Below are 24,450 nucleotides of genomic sequence, written 5' to 3'. Positions count from 1 at the left end.
GCTCCGAAAATGGAATATTGGGGCAAATAATTAAATCAAATTTGAGAAGAACACTAGACCTGTGTTTTGCTGAATGGGAATTCTCTGGAGAATTAATTTACCAATGACGTAACCCTTACAAGTCAGGGCATGTTTGTCTCAGTGGTCTTCCTTCAGATTTCAGAAATCCGTAGATGACACAGCTCCAAAAACACGTAAAGCTAAAAAGTCGAACATTTTACACTTAACATGCTAGGTTAGTTTCCATTTGTAGCATTTAAGCTTTCAGAGCATTGCGTGATTCTTGCCGATCGGTGCCTTGTGAAAGTAGAAATTTCAAGAAGTAGCACATTCCAGGACACAGACGTAATGTAAATAAATGTAAATTCTTGCCCGCTAAAGCATCAAATGTTAGTATTTTCTTTGATTCAAACGCTTCAAAGTACTTCAAAGTCTTTAAGTAAAGACCAAAGGATTCGCAAAGATTTCAAAGGAGGCTGGATAGCTTTGAAAAATTACGTGACTCGAGCCGATCGAAAGTGAAACTTGTCATGTCAGCACATTCTTTGACACCAACGTAATGGCATTTATTTACAGACTCTGGCCCACTGAATTATATTTCTCTTTGAAAACTGACCCACTGACAATGTTTTGTAGTTTCTATACTGTTAGTATTATTTTTGCCCCTATTTTGGTTTTCGTATTACAATAGGCGGTTGTAAAAATGCAGCGACTGACAAACTTTGTGTGACATTTCATGGTTGACTTGTTCCAGCCGCGATTAATAATTTTTCATATATGCAAATTCTGGCCGAATTCCCACGCGCGGACGCTGAAGCTGTTTTTAGCACTGAGGGTAATTTCCCTAGCATACCGAATGACGTAAGCGGTACAGGGCATGTTTGTGAAGGGAATTTTTCTTCGTATCTCTAAAATCCTTCAATGACACAGCCAAAATATGGATTACGCAATAAATTTGTTTAGTAAAGACCAAAGGATTCGCAAAGATTTGAAAGGTAGCTTATAATAGCTTTAAAACATTACGTGACTCGAGGTCTAGCCGATCGAAAGTGAAACTTGTCATGTCAGCACATTCTTTTCCACCAACGTAATGGTATCTATTCACAGATTCTGGCCCGCTGAATTACATTTCTCTTTGAAAGCGTGGAAATTTACTATTTGCCATGAACCACACGCTTCGAAATCGAATAGTTCACACTAAACATACTTTATAAAGACAAAAAAGAGAAACATTTTCCATTTGTTACTGATTTGCAGCTTCTAAACATCGCGTGACTTCAAGCTTGGAGGTCTGGGTCTAGTCACCGACAAAACGAAAAATAACAAGAAGCTCTTAGAGCTTAAAACTGCGCTGGTCACGTGACCACCCTAAGGGAGCCATGGCGGGGGAGTGAAAAAAAGATAACTAAAAAATATTGAACAACTTGAAGTGAAATGGGGAAAAAATAAAATAAATAAATAAATAATTCCACATCCTGACAGTGGAAAAAAAAGCCTTCGCCATAAAAGTTGACCCCCCCCCCCCCCCTTACCCTAACCCGCCTCAAACAAATTATGGTCGCCCTAAAAAAAACACCCGCTTTCGAAACAAACCCCGAATATTGATTTCATTACGTCTGGCGTCTGGCTTCACGCCAGGAACGTAAGTATCCGTGAGAATTTCGATAGTATTCTCTCTTTGCACAGAATAATCTCGTTCCCAGATCTCGTGGGCGAAGCAGAAGGCGAGATCTGGTCAAATCCGATTTGCACCACGTGATTGCCTGTCAGGAATGTGGCAGGCGAGTCAATTGCGCATGCCCTAGACAATTCTAAGAAAATGGCAATCAACATTCTCGTCCCCAGAGGCCGCGATCCTTCTGGTCAGCACCCGGGTGCTGACCAGAAGGATCGCGGCCTCTGGGGACGAGAATGGGCAATCAAATGAATATCCAATCCTCAACCAAATGAATAACGAATGCTTTACCATTCTCGTCTTTCCAGGAATAATAGAGACATTAAGCATGACGTTATGCGGCAAACGGCAAACGCGAGCTTGTCTTTCATTTTTTTACCTTTTTATCGAATTTTAAAATCAATCCCTCATAAAATTAGTGAAAAAATTCCACATTCACGACAAACACAAAACTTCTCATTCCCTCGTACCAACGCTAAACGGCAGACAGCAGAAGTTGAATTTTTGCCGTTCGCGGGAAAAATAAACGTCATGCTTAATCTCTCTATTATCTAGCAGAGTATTTTACTAAAGAATTAAGCAGAAGGCAATCATGAAAGCTTTAGGTCGGGTAAAAAATATTTATTTGATTTAAAAAAATTGTTCATTTGGCGGCGAGACATGTCTAGATTTTATGCAAATTAGATCCGGTCACGTAATAATATTAATAATAATAATAATAATAATAATAATAATAATAATAATAATAATAATAATAATAATAATAATAATAATAATAAATATATTTTTATAGCGCCTATCCAGGCCTGCTCTAGGCGCTTTACAAATGTTTAAAAAAATATATATATATATAATAAAATCAATAAAAAATTTATTTAATTTATTTTTCTTTTATGCGTAATCAAACATAAATATTCTTACGGCGGATTCTCTGTTTTTAAACATCGTTATTCGTCAGAAATAGCTTTATAATGCTACAAACAACTAAAACGAAATCTTCTTGTCTTTTGAGGCCGACTGTAAACAACGAAACGTCTCAAAAACGAATATATTATGATTGCGTGCATGATCTATAATTTGCATAAAAAACAGACATTGAATTCTCTTGGGGCCGCATCGCACGTTCAAATTTTAGCGCTGTGACAGCCATGCTTTGAAAGAGCCAATCAAAAAAATTGAATTTTCTTACTTGGCCAGATCTCGCCTTCCGGCTTGTTGCCCCTCTTTCTGTATTACAATAGGCGGTTGTTAAAATGTAGCGAGTGACAAATATGATGATAAAAAAAGACACCTTGTGTGACATTTCATGGTTGACTAGTTCCAGACGCCATTAATTATTTTTCTTTTATGCAAATTCTGGCCGAATTCCCACGCGTGGACGCTGAAGCCGTTTTTAGCACAGAGGGTATTCCCCTAGCCTACCAAATGACGTAAGCGGTATAAGTCAGGGCATGTTTGTGAAGAGAATTTTTCTTCATATCTTTAAAATCCTTTCAATAACACAGCATAAAAATAGATTACGCTTAAAAGAGAAATACTATGCAATAAATTTGTTTAGTAAAGACCAAAGGATTCGCAAAGATTTGAAAGGTAGCTGATTAATAGTTTTGAAAAATTACGTGACTCGAGGTCTAGCCGATCGAAAGTGAAACTTGTCATGTCAGCACATTTTTTTCCACCAACGTAATGGTATCTATTCACAGATTCTGGCCCGCTGAATTACATTTCTCTTTGAAAGCGTGGAAATTTAGTATTTTTCATGAGTCAAAGGCTTCAAATTCGAATATTTCACACTAAACATTCTTTGTAAAGACAAAGAATAACCATTTGTTTCCATTTGTTACTGATTTATAGCTTCTAAACATCTCGTGACATAACCTCGACCGAGTGGAGGTCTGCGTCTGGTCACCGACAAAACTAAAAAAAACAAGAGCTCATAGAGCTTACAACTGCGCTGGTCTCGTGAGCACTTTAGGGGAGCCATGTGCCCCCCCCCCCCCCCCCCCCCTTATCCCCTTTACCTGCGGCGAACAATGTTGCGACTGACAAACAAGATGGTAAGAAAACACCTTGCGTGACATTTCATGGTTGACTAGTTCCATCCGAAATTAAACATTTTTCTTATATGCTAATGGTGGCCAAATTTAATTCCCACGATCCTGATCCGCGAAACAAAAAAATCTTTTAAATCAGCATCCAGTGCTGTCTTGAATTACCGTTTAAAGATTGAATGACCAGCTCCGAAAATGGAATATTGCAACAAATAATTAAACCAAATTTGAGAAGAACACTAGACCTGTGTTTTGCTGAATGGGAATTCTCCGGGGAATTAATATACCAATGACGTAACCCTTGCAAGTCAGGGCATGTTTGTCTCAGTGGTCTTCCTTTAGATTTCAGAAATCCGTAGATGACACAGCTCCAAAAATACGTAAAGCTAAAAAGTCGAACATTTTACACTTAACATGCTAGGTTAGTTTCCATTTGTAGCAGTTAAGCTTTCAGAGCATTGCGTAATTCTTGCCGATCGGTGCCTTGTGAAAGTAGAAATTTGCTAACGCCAGCACATTTCAGGACACAGACGTAATGTAAATAAATGTAAATTCTTGCCCGCTAAAGCATCAAATTTTAGTAGTTTCTTTGATTCAAACGCTTCAAAATACTTCACAGTCTTTAAGTAAAGACCGAAGGATTCGCAAAGATTTCAAAGGAGGCTGGATAGCTTTGAAAAATTACGTGACTCGAGCCGATCGAAAGTGAAACTTGTCATGTCAGCACATTCTTTGACACCAACGTAATGGCATTTATTTACAGATTCTGGCCCACTGAATTATATTTCTCTTTGAAAACTGACCCAATGACAATGTTTTGTAGTTTCTATACTGTTAGTATTATTTTTGCCCCTATTTTGGTTTTCGTATTACAATAGGCGGTTGTAAAAATGCAGCGACTGACAAACTTTGTGTGACATTTCATGGTTGACTTGTTCCAGCCGCGATTAATAATTTTTCATATATGCAAATTCTGGCCGAATTCCCACGCGCGGACGCTGAAGCTGTTTTTAGCACAGAGGGTAATTTCCCAAGCATACCGAATGACGTAAGCGGTACGGGGCACGTTTGTGAAGGAAATTTTTCTTCATATCTCTAAAATCCTTCAATTTTTTTTTTTTTTTTTTTTTTTTATATCCTTCTGACACAGCCAAAAAATAGATTACGCAATAAATTTGTTTAGTAAAGACCAAAGGATTCGCAAAGATTTGAAAGGTAGCTTATAATAGCTTTAAAACATTACGTGACTCGAGGTCTAGCCGATCGAAAGTGAAACTTGTCATGTCAGCACATTCTTTGACACCAACGTAATGGCATTTATTTACAGATTCTGGCCCACTGAATTATATTTTTCTTTCGACGCATGAAAATTTAGAATTTCCTTTGAATAAAACGCTTCAAAATCGAATATTTCACAATAAACATTGTTTGTAAAGACAAAAAATAAGGAAATGTTTCCATTTGTTACTGATTTGTAGCTTGTAAACATCGCGTGACATGAGCCTGACCGAGTGGAGGTTTGGTGCAGGTCACCGACAAAACGAAAAATAATAATAATAAACCCCGTGCAGAGCAAGAACTGCGCAGCGCAGTTAACAAGAAGCTCTTAGAGCTTAAAACTGCGCTGGTCACGTGACCACCCTAAGGGAGCCATGGCGGGGGAGTGAAAAAAAGATAACTAAAAAATATTGAACAACTTGAAGTGAAATGGGGAAAAAATAAAATAAATAAATAAATAAATAAATAATTCCACATCCTGACAGTGGAAAAAAAAGCCTTTGCCATAAAAGTTGACCCCCCCCCCCCCTTACCCTAACCCGCCTCAAACAAATTATGGTCGCCCTAAAAAAAACACCCGCTTTCGAAACAAACCCCGAATATTGATTTCATTACGTCTGGCGTCTGGCTTCACGCCAGGAACGTAAGTATCCGTGAGAATTTCGATAGTATTCTCTCTTTGCACAGAATAATCTCGTTCCCAGATCTCGTGGGCGAAGCAGAAGGCGAGATCTGGTCAAATCCGATTTGCACCACGTGATTGCCTGTCAGGAATGTGGCAGGCGAGTCAATTGCGCATGCCCTAGACAATTCTAAGAAAATAACAATCAACATTCTCGTCCCCAGAGGCCGCGATCCTTCTGGTCAGCACCCGGGTGCTGACCAGAAGGATCGCCCTCGGGGACGAGAATGGGCAATCAAATGAATATCCAATCCTCAACCAAATGAATAACGAATGCTTTACCATTCTCGTCTTTCCAGGAATAATATCTAGCAGAGTATTTTACTAAAGAATTAAGCAGAAGGCAATCATGAAAGCTTTAGGTCGGGTAAAAATATTTATTTGATTTAAAAAAATTGTTCATTTGGCGGCGAGACATGTCTAGATTTTATGCAAATTAGATCCGGTCACGTAATCAAACATAAATATTCTTACGGCGGATTCTCTGTTTTTAAACATCGTTATTCGTCAGAAATAGCTTTATAATGCTACAAACAACTAAAACGAAATCTTCTTGTCTTTTGAGGCCGACTGTAAACAACGAAACGTCTCAAAAACGAATATATTATGATTGCGTGCATGATCTATAATTTGCATAAAAAACAGACATTGAATTCTCTTGGGGCCGCATCGCACGTTCAAATTTTAGCGCTGTGACAGCCATGCTTTGAAACAGCCAATCAAAAAAATTGAATTTTCTTACTTGGCCAGATCTCGCCTTCCGGCTTGTTGCCCCTCTTTCTGTATTACAATAGGCGGTTGTTAAAATGTAGCGAGTGACAAACATGATGATAAAAAAAAGACACCTTGTGTGACATTTCATGGTTGACTAGTTCCAGACGCCATTAATTATTTTTCTTTTATGCAAATTCTGGCCGAATTCCCACGCGTGGACGCTGAAGCCGTTTTTACCACAGAGGGTATTCCCCTAGCCTACCAAATGACGTAAGCGGTATAAGTCAGGGCATGTTTGTGAAGAGAATTTTTCTTCATATCTTTAAAATCCTTTCAATAACACAGCCTAAAAATAGATTACGCTTAAAAGAGAAATACTATGCAATAAATTTGTTTAGTAAAGACCAAAGGATTCGCAAAGATTTGAAAGGTAGCTGATTAATAGTTTTGAAAAATTACGTGACTCGAGGCCTAGCCGATCGAAAGTGAAACTTGTCATGTCAGCACATTTTTTTCCACCAACGTAATGGTATCTATTCACAGATTCTGGCCCGCTGAATTACATTTCTCTTTGAAAGCGTGGAAATTTAGTATTTTTCATGAGTCAAAGGCTTCAAATTCGAATATTTCACACTAAACATTCTTTGTAAAGACAAAGAATAACCATTTGTTTCCATTTGTTACTGATTTATAGCTTCTAAACATTGCGTGACATAACCTCGACCGAGTGGAGGTCTGCGTCTGGTCACCGACAAAACTTAAAAAAAATAATAATAATAATAATAACAAGAAGCTCTTAGAGCTTAAAACTGCGCTGGTCACGTGACCACCCTAAGGGAGCCATGGCGGGGGAGTGAAAAAAAGATAACTAAAAAATATTGAACAACTTGAAGTGAAATGGGGAAAAAATAAAATAAATAAATAAATAAATAAAAAATTCCACATCCTGACAGTGGAAAAAAAGCCTTTGCCATAAAAGTAGACCCCCCCCCCCCCCCTTACCCTAACCCGCCTCAAACAAATTATGGTCGCCCTAAAAAAAAAAACAGCCGCTTTCGAAAAAAAAAAACCCGAATATTGATTTCATTACGTCTGGCGTCTGGCTTCACGCCAGGAACGTAAGTATCCGTGAGAATTTCGATAGTATTCTCTCTTTGCACAGAATAATCTCGTTCCCAGATCTCGTGGGCGAAGCCGAAGGCGAGATCTGGTCAAATCCGATTTGCACCACGTGATTGCCTGTCAGGAATGTGGCAGGCGAGTCAATTGCGCATGCCCTAGACAATTCTAAGAAAATGGCAATCAAAAAGGAATGAATATCCAATCCTCAACCAAATGAATAACGAATGCTTTACCATTCTCGTCTTTCCTGGAATAATATCTAGCAGAGTATTTTACTAAAGAATTAAGCAGAAGGCAATCATGAAAGCTTTAGGTCGGGTAAAAATATTTATTTGATTTAAAAAAATTGTCCATTTGGCGGCGAGACATGTCTAGATTTTATGCAAATTAGATCCGGTCACGTAATCAAACATAAATATTCTTACGGCGGATTCTCTGTTTTTAAACATCGTTATTCGTCAGAAATAGCTTTATAATGCTACAAACAACTAAAACGAAATCTTCTTGTCTTTTGAGGTCGACTGTAAACAACGAGACGTCTCAAAAACGAATATATTATGATTGCGTGCATGATCTATAATTTGCATAAAAAACAGACATTGAATTCCCTTGGGACCGCATCGCACGTTCAAATTGTAGCGCTGTGACAGCCATGCTTTGAAACAGCCAATCAAAAAAATTGAATTTTCTTACTTGGCCAGATCTCGCCTTCCGGCTTGTTGCCCCTCTTTCTGTATTACAATAGGCGGTTGTTAAAATGTAGCGAGTGACAAATATGATGATAAAAAAAGACACCTTGTGTGACATTTCATGGTTGACTAGTTCCAGACGCGATTAATTATTTTTCTTTTATGCAAATTCTGGCCGAATTCCCACGCGTGGACGCTGAAGCCGTTTTTAGCACAGATGGTATTCCCCTAGCCTACCAAATGACGTAAGCGGTACAAGTCAGGGCATGTTTGTGAAGGGAATTTTTCTTCATATCTTTAAAATCCTTTCAATAACATAAAATAGGTAAAAGAGAAATACTTTGCAATAAATTTGTTTAGTAAAGACCAAAGGATTCGCAAAGATTTGAAAGGTAGCTGATTAATAGCTTTGAAAAATTACGTGACTCGAGGTCTAGCCGATCGAAAGTGAAACTTGTCATGTCAGCACATTCTTTTCCACCAACGTAATGGTATCTATTCACAGATTCTGGCCCGCTGAATTACATTTCTCTTTGAAAGCGTGGAAATTTAGTATTTTTCATGAGTCAAAGGCTTCAAATTCGAATATTTCACACTAAACATTCTTTGTAAAGACAAAGAATAAATATTTGTTTCCATTTGTTACTGATTTATAGCTTCTAAACATCGCGTGACATAACCTCGACCGAGTGGAGGTCTGCGTCTGGTCACCGACAAAACTAAAAAAAACAAGAAGCTCTTAGAGCTTAAAACTGCGCTGGTCACGTGACCACCCTAAGGGAGCCATGGCGGGGGAGTGAAAAAAAGATAACTAAAAAAAATTGAACAACTTGAAGTGAAATGGGGAAAAAATAAAATAAATAAATAAATAAATAAATAATTCCACATCCTGACAGTGGAAAAAAAAGCCTTTGCCATAAAAGTTGACCCCCCCCCCCCCCCTTACCCTAACCCGCCTCAAACAAATTATGGTCGCCCTAAAAAAAACACCCGCTTTCGAAACAAACCCCGAATATTGATTTCATTACGTCTGGCGTCTGGCTTCACGCCAGGAACGTAAGTATCCGTGAGAATTTCGATAGTATTCTCTCTTTGCACAGAATAATCTCGTTCCCAGATCTCGTGGGCGAAGCAGAAGGCGAGATCTGGTCAAATCCGATTTGCACCACGTGATTGCCTGTCAGGAATGTGGCAGGCGAGTCAATTGCGCATGCCCTAGACAATTCTAAGAAAATGGCAATCAACATTCTCGTCCCCAGAGGCCGCGATCCTTCTGGTCAGCACCCGGGTGCTGACCAGAAGGATCGCGGCCTCTGGGGACGAGAATGGGCAATCAAATGAATATCCAATCCTCAACCAAATGAATAACGAATGCTTTACCATTCTCGTCTTTCCAGGAATAATATCTAGCAGAGTATTTTACTAAAGAATTAAGCAGAAGGCAATCATGAAAGCTTTAGGTCGGGTAAAAATATTTATTTGATTTAAAAAAATTGTTCATTTGGCGGCGAGACATGTCTAGATTTTATGCAAATTAGATCCGGTCACGTAATCAAACATAAATATTCTTACGGCGGATTCTCTGTTTTTAAACATCGTTATTCGTCAGAAATAGCTTTATAATGCTACAAACAACTAAAACGAAATCTTCTTGTCTTTTGAGGCCGACTGTAAACAACGAAACGTCTCAAAAACGAATATATTATGATTGCGTGCATGATCTATAATTTGCATAAAAAACAGACATTGAATTCTCTTGGGGCCGCATCGCACGTTCAAATTTTAGCGCTGTGACAGCCATGCTTTGAAACAGCCAATCAAAAAAATTGAATTTTCTTACTTGGCCAGATCTCGCCTTCCGGCTTGTTGCCCCTCTTTCTGTATTACAATAGGCGGTTGTTAAAATGTAGCGAGTGACAAACATGATGATAAAAAAAGACACCTTGTGTGACATTTCATGGTTGACTAGTTCCAGACGCCATAAATTATTTTTCTTTTATGCAAATTCTGGCCGAATTCCCACGCGTGGACGCTGAAGCCGTTTTTAGCACAGAGGGTATTCCCCTAGCCTACCAAATGACGTAAGCGGTATAAGTCAGGGCATGTTTGTGAAGAGAATTTTTCTTCATATCTTTAAAATCCTTTCAATAACACAGCCTAAAAATAGATTACGCTTAAAAGAGAAATACTATGCAATAAATTTGTTTAGTAAAGACCAAAGGATTCGCAAAGATTTGAAAGGTAGCTGATTAATAGTTTTGAAAAATTACGTGACTCGAGGTCTAGCCGATCGAAAGTGAAACTTGTCATGTCAGCACATTTTTTTCCACCAACGTAATGGTATCTATTCACAGATTCTGGCCCGCTGAATTACATTTCTCTTTGAAAGCGTGGAAATTTAGTATTTTTCATGAGTCAAAGGCTTCAAATTCGAATATTTCACACTAAACATTCTTGTAAAGACAAAGAATAACCATTTGTTTCCATTTGTTACTGATTTATAGCTTCTAAACATCTCGTGACATAACCTCGACCGAGTGGAGGTCTGCGTCTGGTCACCGACAAAACTAAAAAAAACAAGAAGCTCTTAGAGCTTAAAACTGCGCTGGTCACGTGACCACCCTAGGGGTAGCCATGGGGGGAGAATAAAAAATGCACCCCACCCCCTTATATCCCCTTTATCTGCGTCAAACAATGTTGCGACTGACAAGCAAAATGGTAAGAAAACACCTTGTGTGACATTTCATGGTTGACTAGTTCCATCCGCAAGTAAATATTTTTCCTATATGCTAATGCTGGCCAAATTTAATTCCCACGATCCTGCTCCGTAAACCAAAAAAACGCTTATCCGGACGACGGGATTTTTTGGGCGAAGGTTTACAACAACTGCCCCTGGGTCTCCGAGGATAAACTTTACAATTGATAAGTACGTCTGGCTTCACGCAAGGAACGTAAATATCCGTGAGAATTTTGACAGTATTCCCCATTTGCATAAAACTGAAATTGGTCAATGAAAATGTTTCGCAGTTTCTATAAAGTTACTACTATTTTTGAACCTCTTCAACAGTTCAAAATTTATTTGACCCTCTTTCGGTTTTCGTATTACAATAGGCGGTTGTAAAAATGCAGCGGTTGACAAACTTTGTGTACATTTCATGGTTGACTTGTTCTAGCCGCGATTAATAATTTTTCTTATATGCAAATTCTGGCCGAATTCCCACGTGCGGACGCTGAAGCTGTTTTTAGAACAGAGGGGATTTCCCTAGCATACCGAATGACGTAAGCAGTACAAGTCAGGGCATGTTTCTTTTTCTCTAAAATCCTTTCAATGACACAGGCCCAAAAAAATAGATTACCCTTAAGAAAAATACTTTGCAATAAATTTGTTTAGTAAAGACCAAAGGATTCGCAAAGATTTGAACGGTAGCTTACATAGCTTTAAAACATTACGTGACTTGAGCTCCAGCCGATCGAAAGTCAAACTTGTCATGTCAGCACATTCTTTTACACCAACGTAATGGTATTTATTCACAGATTCTGGCCCGCTAAATTATATTTCTATTTGAAAGCGTGGAAATTTAGTATTTTCCATGGACTAAACGCTTCAAAATGGAATAGTTCACAATAAACATACTTTATAAAGACAAAAATAGAGAAACTTTTTCCATTTGTTACTGATTTTTAGCTTCTAAACATTACGTGACTTTTAAGCTCGACCGAGTGGAGGTCTGGGACAGGTCACCGACAAAACGAAAAAAAATAATAATAATAATAAACCCCGTGCAGAGCAAGAACTGCGCAGCGCAGTTAATAATAATAATAAACCCCGTGCAGAGCAAGAACTGCGCAGCGCAGTTAATAATAATAAACCGCGTGCAGAGCAAGAACTGCGCAGCGCAGTTAATAAACCCCGTGCAGAGCAAGAACTGCGCAGCGCAGTTAATAACTATCGTCTATGGCAATCTCTCATTGTAGCAATCGGTTAGACTTCTCTTTGACAACATTCTTATATAGGAACGATGAGCCTGTGACTGCACAAAAATGATAAGAACATGCTTAAACACATACAGGCTGAGATTTACTACAGAACGTCTATTTTGTCCGCTTGGTTTCGCCATGTAATGAGCCCTAATTCCACGTTAAAATTCTATTGCAAATTTTTTTGACAAAATATGCATGTTGTATACCTGTAACTTAGTACAACTACCTTCAGGGACATGTCCCATTCTGGCACAATCTGAATGGAACGTGTTGTTGCAACATGTCCCTTCAGTTTGCGTAGCAGTTGTTTCCTTTCTAAGAGCGAGACAAGCAACTGAAAGACCGCAAGTACTCTTTTGAGCTTTTGAAATTCCATGACTTTCCATGAACTTTTCCATGACTTTTTAAAGTTTTCCACGACCTGTAATTATGACGGCACATTTCTTGCAAATTTTTAAAAAATTATCTTGATTTCGGGTACGTGTTTACTCATTTCTTCACAAAAAATAGCCCTGACTTTCCAGGTTTTTCATGAACCGTACGAACACTGAACAAACTTGGTACATACCCTATGACCAATGTTTTCTGGTTCAGACTTAGCTGCTGTTGCTAATGGATCAATAACATCTGTAAGTTGACTCAGGTTCTGCATCATCTGCTCCTGGAAACCCTAATGACAAGACAAACTTATTTTATGAATTACTGTTCACGGCCAAGAGTAAGTGCTTATACCCAACAAACTGGCATGCAACACTGTGTAAAGTAACACCTGGGATAACGAAATCAGATAAGGGACGGGCCATTAGAAATAGCTACTGGAGGGGGAGGGGGGGGGTGGACTTTCCCCCCCAAAAAAAATTCCTGCAAGGGAAACTTGTTTTAAAAAAAAATGCCTGCAAGCCGTCATGCCTAAAAGACATTCATGCAACGGAAAAAAAATCCTGCAGACAAGAAGGTCTTAAAAATATTCGTGCACCGAAAATGTTTTACCCCTCCTCCGGTTATTTCTAATGGTCCGTCCTTAATTATACTCCTCAAAAATGTAGCACCGGTTATTTCACTAGTGAAGAGTTACTTTGGCTGAACTCCTTGTACACAAGACGAAATGAAAAGTAATTAATTAATAGAATGCGAGCAGTCCTGCTTTTAAATACTTTGACCTCCAGAGAAGAAAATTTGGTCGCGCACTGGAGACAAAAAAAGAACAGACGGGGAGAGAGTGAGGATAATGCCTTATTACTCAGAGAGAATGTAGGATAAAGATGTCTGCACACAGACTATGCTTCTTTTGTCCGGCGATGCACGATCCCTGCGCGCCATGTTTAAAAAATCTCGATGATTTGGTAAGTGCAGAATGCAATATGGAACAATTGAAAGTATGATGTTTTATATCTGTTCGTGTTTATTTGCTTTATTTTACTTTCGGAAAAACTGTTCACAGGCTACTTGTATTCTTTCCCAGGTGTTCCTTACGCTAATCTTTGCAAACGTATCACGACACTTTTGTTCGTTTGTAACAAAATACTTTTGTCTTCCTTGAAAATGCGATAACATGAAACTTTTGTTTTTTGTTTGTTTTACGGCGGCATCGATGACATTTGTTTAATTTAATTAAGTTACGGTTTAGACTGCACGAAAGACGATTCTCAAAAACTAAAGAAACAAATCTAATCAAAAAACATATTTTTCGACAGGTTTTGTAAAACGCAGTACAGCTAGGATATTTGTTTCCTGGTTATCAGGTGTTCACGCCGAAAATCCCGGTGCAAGTTTTTGCATACCTAATTACGAAAGCGATGTGAAAGTCTCAAAATCTAATTTAATTAATTTGCGGTTTTTACTTGGCGCCAAGAAGTCTGCAGGAAGCCTACCGCAAACACGCAATACAAGCGATGTTCATAATAGTTCCAGAAAACAACGTAGACTAATCTGCGCATGCGTTTGGTGTAAATTACGTTGAGTAGTACCACAAGGAGAGCAAAGGGTTTTCTGAAACAAATATATACGTTTGAGATCTTCATATGAAAGTAACGTAGATGTGCTCCAGGTTTTACCTAGGGGTACGGTCAGGTGCTCCCCACCCCCAACCCCTTCACAAGAAATAATTAATTAATTAATTGATTGATATTAATTAATTGACTATTAAAGTTTACACCATAGCGCTTTAGGGGTTTAGCGGACGACAGCCCCAACAAACCATCACAATAGTGCATTCTGCACTAAAAACCAGGAAACCGTAGGAGAAAAAAAAAATTTCTCACCTGTAGTGAGTTTTCTGGCCTTGGTTCCAACTGCTGGCTGATGGCAGCTAGTGATGCTTGGTCCAGCTGATTTATTGTATAGTTTATTTGCTCCAAAGCTTCATCGCATTCTCTCTGACCTGGAGCATTGTCTCTGTAACAATAAATATTAGCTTATTACTTCATGACGGAAACGTTGTTGTGATGTCTTGTCCGACTTTGTGTCCTTTAAAATGTATGTGAAGATAAAAGCTGACCCTCGGTACCTTTAATTTGATAGAATCCTTGAGTTCTGTGCGCCGCAATCTATTTGTCTGATGGTGTTCAAGAAGTAATCTAGATGAGCAACTTACTTGATTGCAGTGATAAGTCTTCTCATGGCGTCCGACACAGCCTTAGCCTGTTGAGCGAGTTGCTGCCAACCGGTTTGGTCTTTAGAATTCACAGCAAGCGCTTTAGCTACATTGAAGTAGTTTGAACTCGAGGTAGCCATGGATTTGCCTGACATTATCATAGGAACCTGAGCTGAACGAGCCTGCAAACACAACACACAGGTCCATGGATTAGTGGAGGGGGACAGGGGGGCGGGAGCCCGGGAGAAAAGGGGCGCGAAGCGGGAGGAGAGAGGGCAGGAAGCAGGATTCTTAAGGTGGCGGGAACTGGGAGAAAACGAGTGAAATTTCGTAACATTTCATTATATTTCGCAATAAACATGGAACAAAGGGGAGATAACAGCAACGGAAAGGGGCGGGAGGTGTGAGTAAAAGGTACGGGAAGCAGGAGTAAAAAGTAGGGGAGGCGGGAGGTTCATACCACCCTGCCCCCCCCCCCCCCCCGGATTAACGCTAAAAAGTGGCGAGTTAACGTGAATTGAAAATCAATGTATTAACAACTTTGTCTAGTGTAATTGCCGGGTAATTAGAAAAAAACCTAGACTGATAAGGAAAATTTGTAAATTAGAAAATTAGAATCAGAAAAAAAAAAGATTAGAACACGCTCACACCCCACGCTCGATCGTGAAAGAGTTGATTAATATCTTATCATGATTTCGCTGATCAATCAATCAATCAAAACCTTTATTTATACACGATTGGATAAAAAAAGCTACATAGCGTGTGGGGTTGTGTGTAAATAAAACAAACTGAGCCTCATATTTACCGACATTTCATCACAGTTAAGCTCAATTTATTCAGAGAATCATGCAGCTTTATGCAATGGTCAACGCCATTACCAACGGGAGTTTACGACCCATCAACCGACCAGCCCACCTTGTTAGTGAATTGACAGTCAGCTACGATACTCATATTTGTATTCTGCAGAGTTCTAAAAAGGTTTCTCACCTCATCACTGATTTTAGCAGGAACTGCAGCAAATTCTGGTGACAGTGCATAAGCAGTTAGACTCTCCACACTGTTTATGAGAGGTTTAGTTGCAGCTGCACATGCTGCTCTGTTGTTATCAGACATGTCACCCGCCAGCACCTGAAAAGAAATGTCACACAATAAATCAGGTTGCGTGACAGTGTACCTGTGATAAAACATTTGCGTGACAGTTCTGACCACACGAACAAGAAGACTGCGTCACAGACAATCTCAGCTGCTGGTTTAGTCTGATGGACTTTATCGGATGTTTAGTTTGTCTGTTACTCAGGTTTATAAGCGGGTGACAAAATACAAACCTTAATGTTCTTGACCAAAGTGGCTGTGTTGTTGGCCACGTCCTTTGCTGATTGCACAAACTGTCTCTTGGCTGCAGGGTTATTAGTTTTAGCGGATGCTGCTTTACATGCGTTGCACAGAGCTGAAGTGTGCTTAGCGACAGATGTAGCTGCTCCTAGAACCTGTTGACACAAGAATAAAAAAACTTCTCAGGATTTAAAGATGCACTGAGTTTACCTAGCAAAGGTTGAATCAGTTGAGTTAGCTATGTTAGGACAATCGACAGACATATACGACTTCCCAGATCGCAATATTATGTTCAACCCCTTTGTTTTCCTTGTTACCCTGGGTGCCAGAGGGTTTTTCTTTTCTTTTTTCGCGGCGAAGCCCCTACCTGATAGTGGCCTCGCCCGGCACAAAAAAAAAATTGCTCGTCATTTGCTTGTTAGTCATGTTTGCTGTTTGTTTAGTCCTTGCTCTGATGTTTTTTGGTTTGTTTGTTTGTTGTTGTTCCGCTTTTCCTGCCACAATCAAACCAGCAATTTTAACTCCAGTTTGATCTGTTACTGTGGATAACACATTAGTTGGTAGATAAGGTGTGTCAGTTAAAGTTCATGGAAGTTGCTGATGGTAAACATTACCTGTTGCTGGCTGGCTTCTGGGTTCAGAAGACTGTGACATGCTTCAATAATCTCTTGTTTAGAGTTGATAAACTGCGTCTGATCTATCAGACCTGGTCTTCCTGCAACACTTGATGGATCAGCTACTGCCACAAGGTACGCCGCCTGGAAAAACATTCAAGATCACACAATCAGAACAAAGTTAGTGTCCTGTGACGAAAGTGTACCAAGCTGCAGTCATCCCTAGTGATCGGGAATGTTCCAAGGGTAGGGTGGGTGAGATATACCAAGTTTCTGCACAGCTTTTCTCTCAGGCCTTGATGAAAAACTCATTTACAGCCAGACAAACTAGCCTTTTTTGTCCACAACCCGAAACAAAAGCTTACGTCCAATGCGTACACTGATTGTAAAGTGCTGATAGTGAACAAAACATAAGAACTGACCAATACTGTACATGCAAACTGGAAAAAGTTTCTCAAACAGTTCACTTTGCAGAAAAAAGTGACTTTCTGTGACAAAATAGTTATATCACAAGAAAAAAAGGGAAGGCTTTCACTGTTGTCTTTTTCATCGCATTTTTTGGGGCAACTGTTGTACAAAAATATTGAAATGAGTCGTGCTGTATGAACAAAGTACAGTTAGAGAAAGACCTGTGCAGCAGACTCGGTTAGCGCACAAACAGCTCCTGAAGCATGTTTAACTCCGTCATCAAATGCAATGAAGTCACCAGACTTGATACTGTTGGAGATTCTAGGCATCGCTTCTGTAAGATCCTACAACAAAATGAAAATTGAAAAATAATAATAAATAAAAAACGAGCAATAACACAATTTGAGAAGAACCTTTCGGGCTTATGGAGGGTGGGTTAGCTACAAGCCTCACGAAATTTAGTTGTACACTTGCAAAAATGTGCGCTATCAATATAATAACAACTAATTAAGTCTCAACACCACCTTTTCTTGCAGTTTGGAAACTGGCTTTGTACACTCGTATACACGTATATGTGTGTTGTTGCAAGGCCGAGGTAAACATTCTAATAAATTAAAACTGTTTCAACGATCATAATAAGCTTAGAAGCTCGTATTTATTCAGTGATTCTGCTACTAGCAATATCTACCACAGGCGTTCCTTTTCCTTCATCGATGATCGAGCAAGAAGCAAAATGCTTTCAATATTACTAAATAAAAGCTACGCAATTCGTTGCAAAGGCAAATTTTTGTATCAAACGGGTCTCAGCTTACAATTATAACGTAAAATATCTTAATACAAAGACTTTAACGTACTTGGGATTTGCGTGTTACTTTATCCAGACAATCAAAGAACGTGTCATTGTTTACTGGTTCAACAGGATTGTCCAGAATGTTACTAACAGCCTGCAAAGCAAAACAGAATTGTAAGAGCAATTTACATATTAGATCACAGCTCCCTTTAAAGTAAAATTCAGGAAATGAGCATGATTTCAAGTATGTCCCCTCTTACTGGAGATTACAAAAAGGGTGATAATAAGTAGCAGGAACAAATGGCATGGAGGTAGTTTAAATTTTACATCAATTGATTTAATTTTTAGCGATCACCAGGTAATGGCAAGTGCAGAACCAGATCAGTAGAATTCCAAAATAAAGAACCCTTTACAACGAAGTGCCCCATATAACAAACGATTAATTCTTCAGTCTGGCCAAAATTACTAGCAGTAACATGTATGGAAACAAAATGCCGGTATAATGAACACATCTTTTCAGCCTGTTGTCACTTTGTTCTATCGGGTCTTTACTGCAGTTGGTTTCACATGTTGAACTATTACTATCTTCTGTTGAGCTTCCTTGGACCTGCCCATGGAGACTATTATATGATCTTGAGTAATGAAATTAGAACTTAAAAAAAGTACATAAAATGTCCATACCTGAATATTTCTCAAGGCATTGTCGCATTCCTTTTGCCCAGGTGCAGCGGACATACAAGCATTTAGCAACATGTTTATACTGTCTGTCACAGCCCTGTTACACACAAACAAAACAAAATGCACCTTTAAATCACACCACAGGATATGGAACTTACTTTACGGCAAGACTCTTGACACACTTATTTCAGAGGAACAATGACATTATGTCTTCACGACAAACCAAGAAACAGTTTAAAAATCACGCAGCATGTGAACTACTAGTTAAGATATGCACGCACTGTTAAGATTAAGTAGGAAAATTGAAATCGAAGAAAATAATAGCACTCATTACACAACTTCTAAAACGACTATACTGTTAGTAAACTGAATACAAGGTGGTTTTTCACCAGCATATATTATCACAGAAATGCACAAGTAATCCCTTAGTCTGGAAGTCGCATACACGTACCTTGCAGCATTTGCCAGTGAGTTCTTGGCATTGGGTGCATTTGGATCTGAAACCAAAGACTTAGCAGCCAGGAGGAGTTTACTGGATGCTGTTGACGTGTTTTTCAGATTGCGTACTAGAGAATCTTTAGCTGCTTCGTCCTGTATTTCAACAGGAAAGTACCAAAGTTAATTAACTAGATGATGATGTAATTAGTTCACTCTATTGTACAAAAAGTAGCTTTACCATAAACTTGATACCCATCATTATTCGTTTATTCGTAGGCAAAGATGGCAAAGCCAATCAATTCACAGATTTGCAAGATATAATGACAAGTTTCTAAACATTCTATTTTAAACAACAAAACGAACTTAAATAATTACCAAAAATATACTCAAACATGCCCACTCTACTCCTGTTCACTATATCTTTTTTCTCTTTCACATTTCAATTTAATATTTAACTTCAAATGTCAATACACTTCACAGTGAACTATTGCCTTTACAATTTACTAAGTTTGGTTTTTATATTACACAGGGTAATTATTATCAATTCTGGCAAGGCTGTGTATGGGTCAATTGCCATCTGTAACAACAGAACCATAGCAAAGCAACATTATACCTTGGCCTGCCCAGCCAGTTTCATTCCACTGTCCAACAAATCTTGATACGACAATGAAAACTTCTTTGTAGATACAGCTAATTGATTGGATGTTCCACGTGATGCTGACACCATGTCACTGGCTGCCGCATTCAGGGCTGCGCCTCTCATGCTGAGTTTCTCTTGGACTACCTGGTATCCTTCTGATGTTGGTGGGAACTACACAATCAAAAACAAAACCATTTCCTGGTTTAGCATTTGGCCAGTCTTAGTGAGGTTTAGGTACCCCACAATTCATACCGTTAAATTCTCAAAGAAGTTTGTTAACTGTTAGTGAATTCCAAAAGTGGTGACCCTTCGATTATCCAAAAGTAAATAATTTGCTTTATTAATTAGACCTCCAAGAAGTCTAATGTAAGTGGACTTCTTGAAAAAAAAAAAAACATTGGACAACAACAGATACCAAGGAGAACAGATCGATTATTCTGTTCAGATGTCAGGTAATTTTGACAACTGCTATCCTTTTTGTGCTTAAATTTCCGTACTTGTTGTATAAACAATAGTAGTTATGTTTAATTATGTTCACAATGTGTCCCAGTGATCTGCATGTTTTCACATTTGAGACAGTTAGAGTAAGATGGACAGTATCCTCCCCAGAAATTAGTGACCCTCGCAAATTAGGGACACAAAAAACTGTTAAATCTGAAAAAGTCATTTCTTTTGGAACTTGACTGTCTACATGATTCTAACAAAGAGGTATAAACTTGAGGAGGGGCACTTGATTGAGAGTGACTTCTTGACCGAGAAAAATAAAATACTGTTATGGGTAGGGAGGCATAGGCAGTGTGGCCAAGTGGTTAGAGCGTTGGACTTGAAATCTGGAGGTCGCGGTTCAAATCCCGTTCTGACCACTAGCTGGTGTTGTTCTCAGTAGTCCCGAGATCAACTCCTCGACTATGTTTGTAAATAGCCAACTGGTCTGCCTCCTGTCGGTTGCGATTTTTAACCGTGTTGTTTTCATTTACAATATCTGTTTCACACTGGCCCTGAAAAGCCATATTCAGAGAGTGGTCAATTAAGTTTTTTTTTTCTAGTTTCTTTTTTTGGTTTAAGCTATTTAAGGCACATAACATAATCTGAAACTGAGTCAATAAAGCAAAAGAGTGCTACATTCAACTTACATCCTCTATGGCCAAACTCTGACTAGAGTTCACAACAGCCTTTATAGCTTCATCGACATCTCTTTGACCAGGTAAGTAGTTCACACAGTTGTTTAATGCATGCGACACATCTTTGGCAGCCTATGCAGAGAAAGAGTAGTTCTGATAAACTGTTGTGCCAAAACATTGCACTTGCACAAAGAACAAGCCCAATTTTAGTAAATGGCCCAGCTTACTACGAGTCTCTCGTAGCTCAGTGGTTAAATCACTCAACCAGTATCTATGAGGCCATGGGTTCAATTCCCGTCGGGGACTCAGATTTTTTCTTTGTCCCACGCTCGTGACATAATGACCATTTCATCTTTATCAAGTCCAATTTCGTTTGTATTACTTTTTCACATGTTATATGACTTGCCAACATAATAACACATCAGTTCCTCTTGGTATGTGAAAACCTAAATCAGAGCTACAAATAACGGAGACTGGTTAAAACTCCAATTCTCAGAGAATAAGGATTCCAATTGAAAAGGGGGAGTGACTATCCCATTCCTGAACACCACAGCCAACATGTATTTATTATAACTTGTAGGAAACTAATCACAACACTTCCAAATGTCCTCACTGTTTGCTCAGGCAAAGCCTAGCTGCCATAAAATTGGAAACAGTAACCAGGGTTGGAAATTAGCGCTCGCCCACTCGCCCAGGCGAGTGTGAAAACTGTCGGGCGAGTACAAATCACGGATCACTCGCCCGGTTTGGCGAGTACGATTTTCATATCCAGTATTACTAGTATTAAATTTTTCAAAAAACTTCGAATTAATCCACACAGTGACACTGTCCACAAGCCTACCAACATTTTGAAATCTCCAACAAAGCTGCGTTCGAGTTCGTAAACAGACAAAAATGGCTTCCTTTTAGTGATTGTTACATGATGGACGTACCTTTACAAAGTAATACCTCTGGAATAAACACACTAACTCGTCTACCGAGCCGCGAAATGCGGCAAGATCGCTATTTCCCGATTTTCTTGACTCTTTTTCTGCACAATTTCGACACTTTGCATTTGGGAAGACGTTTCAAATTAAAAACTACGTTTCAACTTTTGAAGTAAGCGTACTCATGGTTTATTAGGAGTAACGTCTATTTTTGGCGATTTTCATTGAAAAAATAGATTGCAGTCTGTATTGCGATTGACCACTAACGGTGGCACGATGAGTATCGAACGTGATTTAAAATTTAAGATATATATTTCAACTTCTTGTGGGGGGTGAGGGGCTAAATTTTCCTTTCTTAAATGGAGGAGACTGGGCGAGTGAAAATTGATCTGGGCGAGTGCAATTTGAAGGTCACTCGCCCAGATGGCGAGTGCTCCGAAATTTTAGTTTCCAACCCTGAGTAACACAGTACCTGTGCTAGTCTAGGCTGGTTGTTCGGATCCCCAGGATTGTTCACCGCATTCTTTGCCTCGTGGATCAATTTTGCTGACTCAGCAACAACAGCCTGGGTCGCCTTGATAAGATTCATCTGCAAGGCTCTGTCATCTGCTGTTGCGGCAACACCCCTGGCTGCTGCAGTCAGAACACGCAGGGCACTGGCTGTATCCCTCGCTGCAATACCTGTGTAGCTTTCATTGCCCTGTCAAGAAATGTCAAATACCTGTTAATTTAAAACACAATCACAATTCAAAAGGAAGCAATAGTATTATTATGATCAGGAAATGAACTAGCACATTTAGTAAGAGGTTACCTGAGATGCGGCAGTTAACAACTGTGCCATTGATGATCCAACAGATTTTGATGTGGCACCAAGTTCAAGGCCACAAGATTCTGCCTGAAAATTGAAGATGACAAGAAAACTGTCACAACTCACAGATCCCAGAAAGTATCACAAGACAGAATTAAGCTAAAGAAAGAATTTCGTTCAAAACGTCGTTTGACAACTTACAGTATCTCCAGGTAAGGGAAGTAGTTTTCCTTCCTCAGCACTCTTCTCGTACGCCTCCAGGTCACGACCAAGAGAACCAACTGTATCTAAAGCACTGTCAATCTCAAGTGTTCCACATGCCTCAGCAGCCTGCAAGTAAGCACATATATGCATTGCAAACATCACCAAAAGCAGCTTTCATAGTCTGATCTTTTATTATGCGTGACAATTCCACAAAAAACCATAATTCCATTACATAAAAACATGTGTGTTCTGGATAGCCACCAATTAAAAGTTAAATGGTGCTTGTTATCTATCACCTAACACGACTTTACACTGGCTGAGACTGGGTGATGAGAATTATTTTATAAATACAAATAATATCAAACAAAATGGAATGAATACAAGAACAAAGTAATGAATGAACAAGTGAGAAAACCAACCCAAATTTGCAAGGTGGAAAGGAGGGAGGGGAGGGGGAGGAGGAAAGAAAGAAAAAAGGGAGGGGTGGAGGGACAGAGGAGGGGGGAAGGAAAAGAAACCTATCCATCCATCAGACTAAACTGCTCTCACCTTATCTGCTGCATCTCGTAGGTCTCCTAGTGAGGATGCAGTCGACTTAGCAAAGTTTGCCAGCTGGGTAGCCGTGATGGGATCTCCAATGGTTGGTAGAGCAGCTTTGGAGTTAGCAACCAGCTTTGATATTGGCTATAATGTGCAAGCAAATTAAATGCAAAGAAAAAGTGTAATTTTGTACTAAAGGAAAAACAGAATGGGCCATTCGTGTATGACACACCAGCAAACAGCTTTTAATTACAGCTTATTTACCTGAATGAACTCTTTTGAGGCATTAATAAGTCCAAGCTGAGAAGCAGCAATGTCAGGATCTCTTGCAGTGTCTCTAAGAGCTTCAACAAGTTGGTTTATGTGTTCTTCAACCGGCTGAAAAGGGAAACTCGTCAATTTATTAACAAGTTACCAATGAGTATTGACAAAGGCAAAAACTAAAATTACTTTTAAAGGCCAAAAAATAATAATAAATGTTTTAAAGGGAAGTTGTTATGAAGTGTATCTGTGTCAGTGTGACTTCCTCTTTTAGTACCTCTTATGCCATTATCAAGTGACATGATATAATTTTGAATCTTCAAACGAAGCCTAGGACTGATCAATTTCCAATTGCTCCTTACAAATATCTATACATTGCCAAGCACACAGTTGCCTTGATATACCATCACTATCTCAGAGCTTACATTACTAGACATGTAGGGAATTAACAGTTAAACAGAATCTTGGGTCTTACTTTGCATTGGTCGCTCAGCTGTTGTTGTGATGCCTGATTCCGATTTGATGGACCTGCACTGCGAGCTGCAGCAATCAGCTGTGTAGCCTGGCCTGCTGCTTCCTTAGCTGCTGCCTAGTAGTATAAACACAGTATTACAGTGATCAACCAACAGTACTAGACAAAACCAAGCGCAGTGCAGCCAATGCTGGTCTCAAGCGGCTACACTGTACCTTTTATTTAAAAATGCTTCATAAGAAAATTAAAGAGAATTTTGCTTAATAAATACAACAACAGGTTACTGTCTCAAGAAAATGTTTCTTGCCACAAATGTCGAACATCCTTTAGAAAAGACTATACATATAGGTACAAATTGATAACATCTATGTCTAATAGTTGTGTTAACAAGTTGTGTTACCTGAATATAAAAGTGCAAAAGTTGTACATGGTG

General features: G+C 39.1%; 1 protein-coding gene across 1 annotated transcript in view; it reads right to left on the bottom strand.

Moving 5' to 3' along the window:
* The window catches only part of LOC144644767 (talin-like), an 89,892-nt gene that overhangs the window by 14,806 nt on the left and 50,636 nt on the right, over positions 1-24,450 (bottom strand). The window contains exons 30-47 of the mRNA XM_078504292.1: positions 24,021-24,134; positions 23,549-23,662; positions 23,294-23,428; positions 22,742-22,870; positions 22,544-22,627; positions 22,205-22,432; positions 20,819-20,938; positions 19,659-19,856; positions 19,059-19,198; positions 18,611-18,704; positions 17,994-18,083; positions 17,361-17,483; positions 16,732-16,875; positions 16,111-16,272; positions 15,773-15,913; positions 14,786-14,967; positions 14,454-14,586; positions 12,761-12,862 (exon numbers count right to left, since the gene is read on the bottom strand). Coding sequence (XP_078360418.1) covers positions 12,761-12,862; positions 14,454-14,586; positions 14,786-14,967; positions 15,773-15,913; positions 16,111-16,272; positions 16,732-16,875; positions 17,361-17,483; positions 17,994-18,083; positions 18,611-18,704; positions 19,059-19,198; positions 19,659-19,856; positions 20,819-20,938; positions 22,205-22,432; positions 22,544-22,627; positions 22,742-22,870; positions 23,294-23,428; positions 23,549-23,662; positions 24,021-24,134 — 2,433 coding nt within the window. The remainder of the gene's footprint in view (positions 1-12,760; positions 12,863-14,453; positions 14,587-14,785; positions 14,968-15,772; positions 15,914-16,110; positions 16,273-16,731; positions 16,876-17,360; positions 17,484-17,993; positions 18,084-18,610; positions 18,705-19,058; positions 19,199-19,658; positions 19,857-20,818; positions 20,939-22,204; positions 22,433-22,543; positions 22,628-22,741; positions 22,871-23,293; positions 23,429-23,548; positions 23,663-24,020; positions 24,135-24,450) is intronic.

This window comes from Oculina patagonica, chromosome 2 (assembly GCF_052425735.1).
Source record: "Oculina patagonica isolate OP01 chromosome 2, crgOcupat, whole genome shotgun sequence".
NCBI classification, from domain to species: domain Eukaryota; kingdom Metazoa; phylum Cnidaria; class Anthozoa; order Scleractinia; family Oculinidae; genus Oculina; species Oculina patagonica.
Note: the sequence above shows the minus strand (reverse complement) of the source record. Positions and strands in the feature narration are given on the sequence as shown.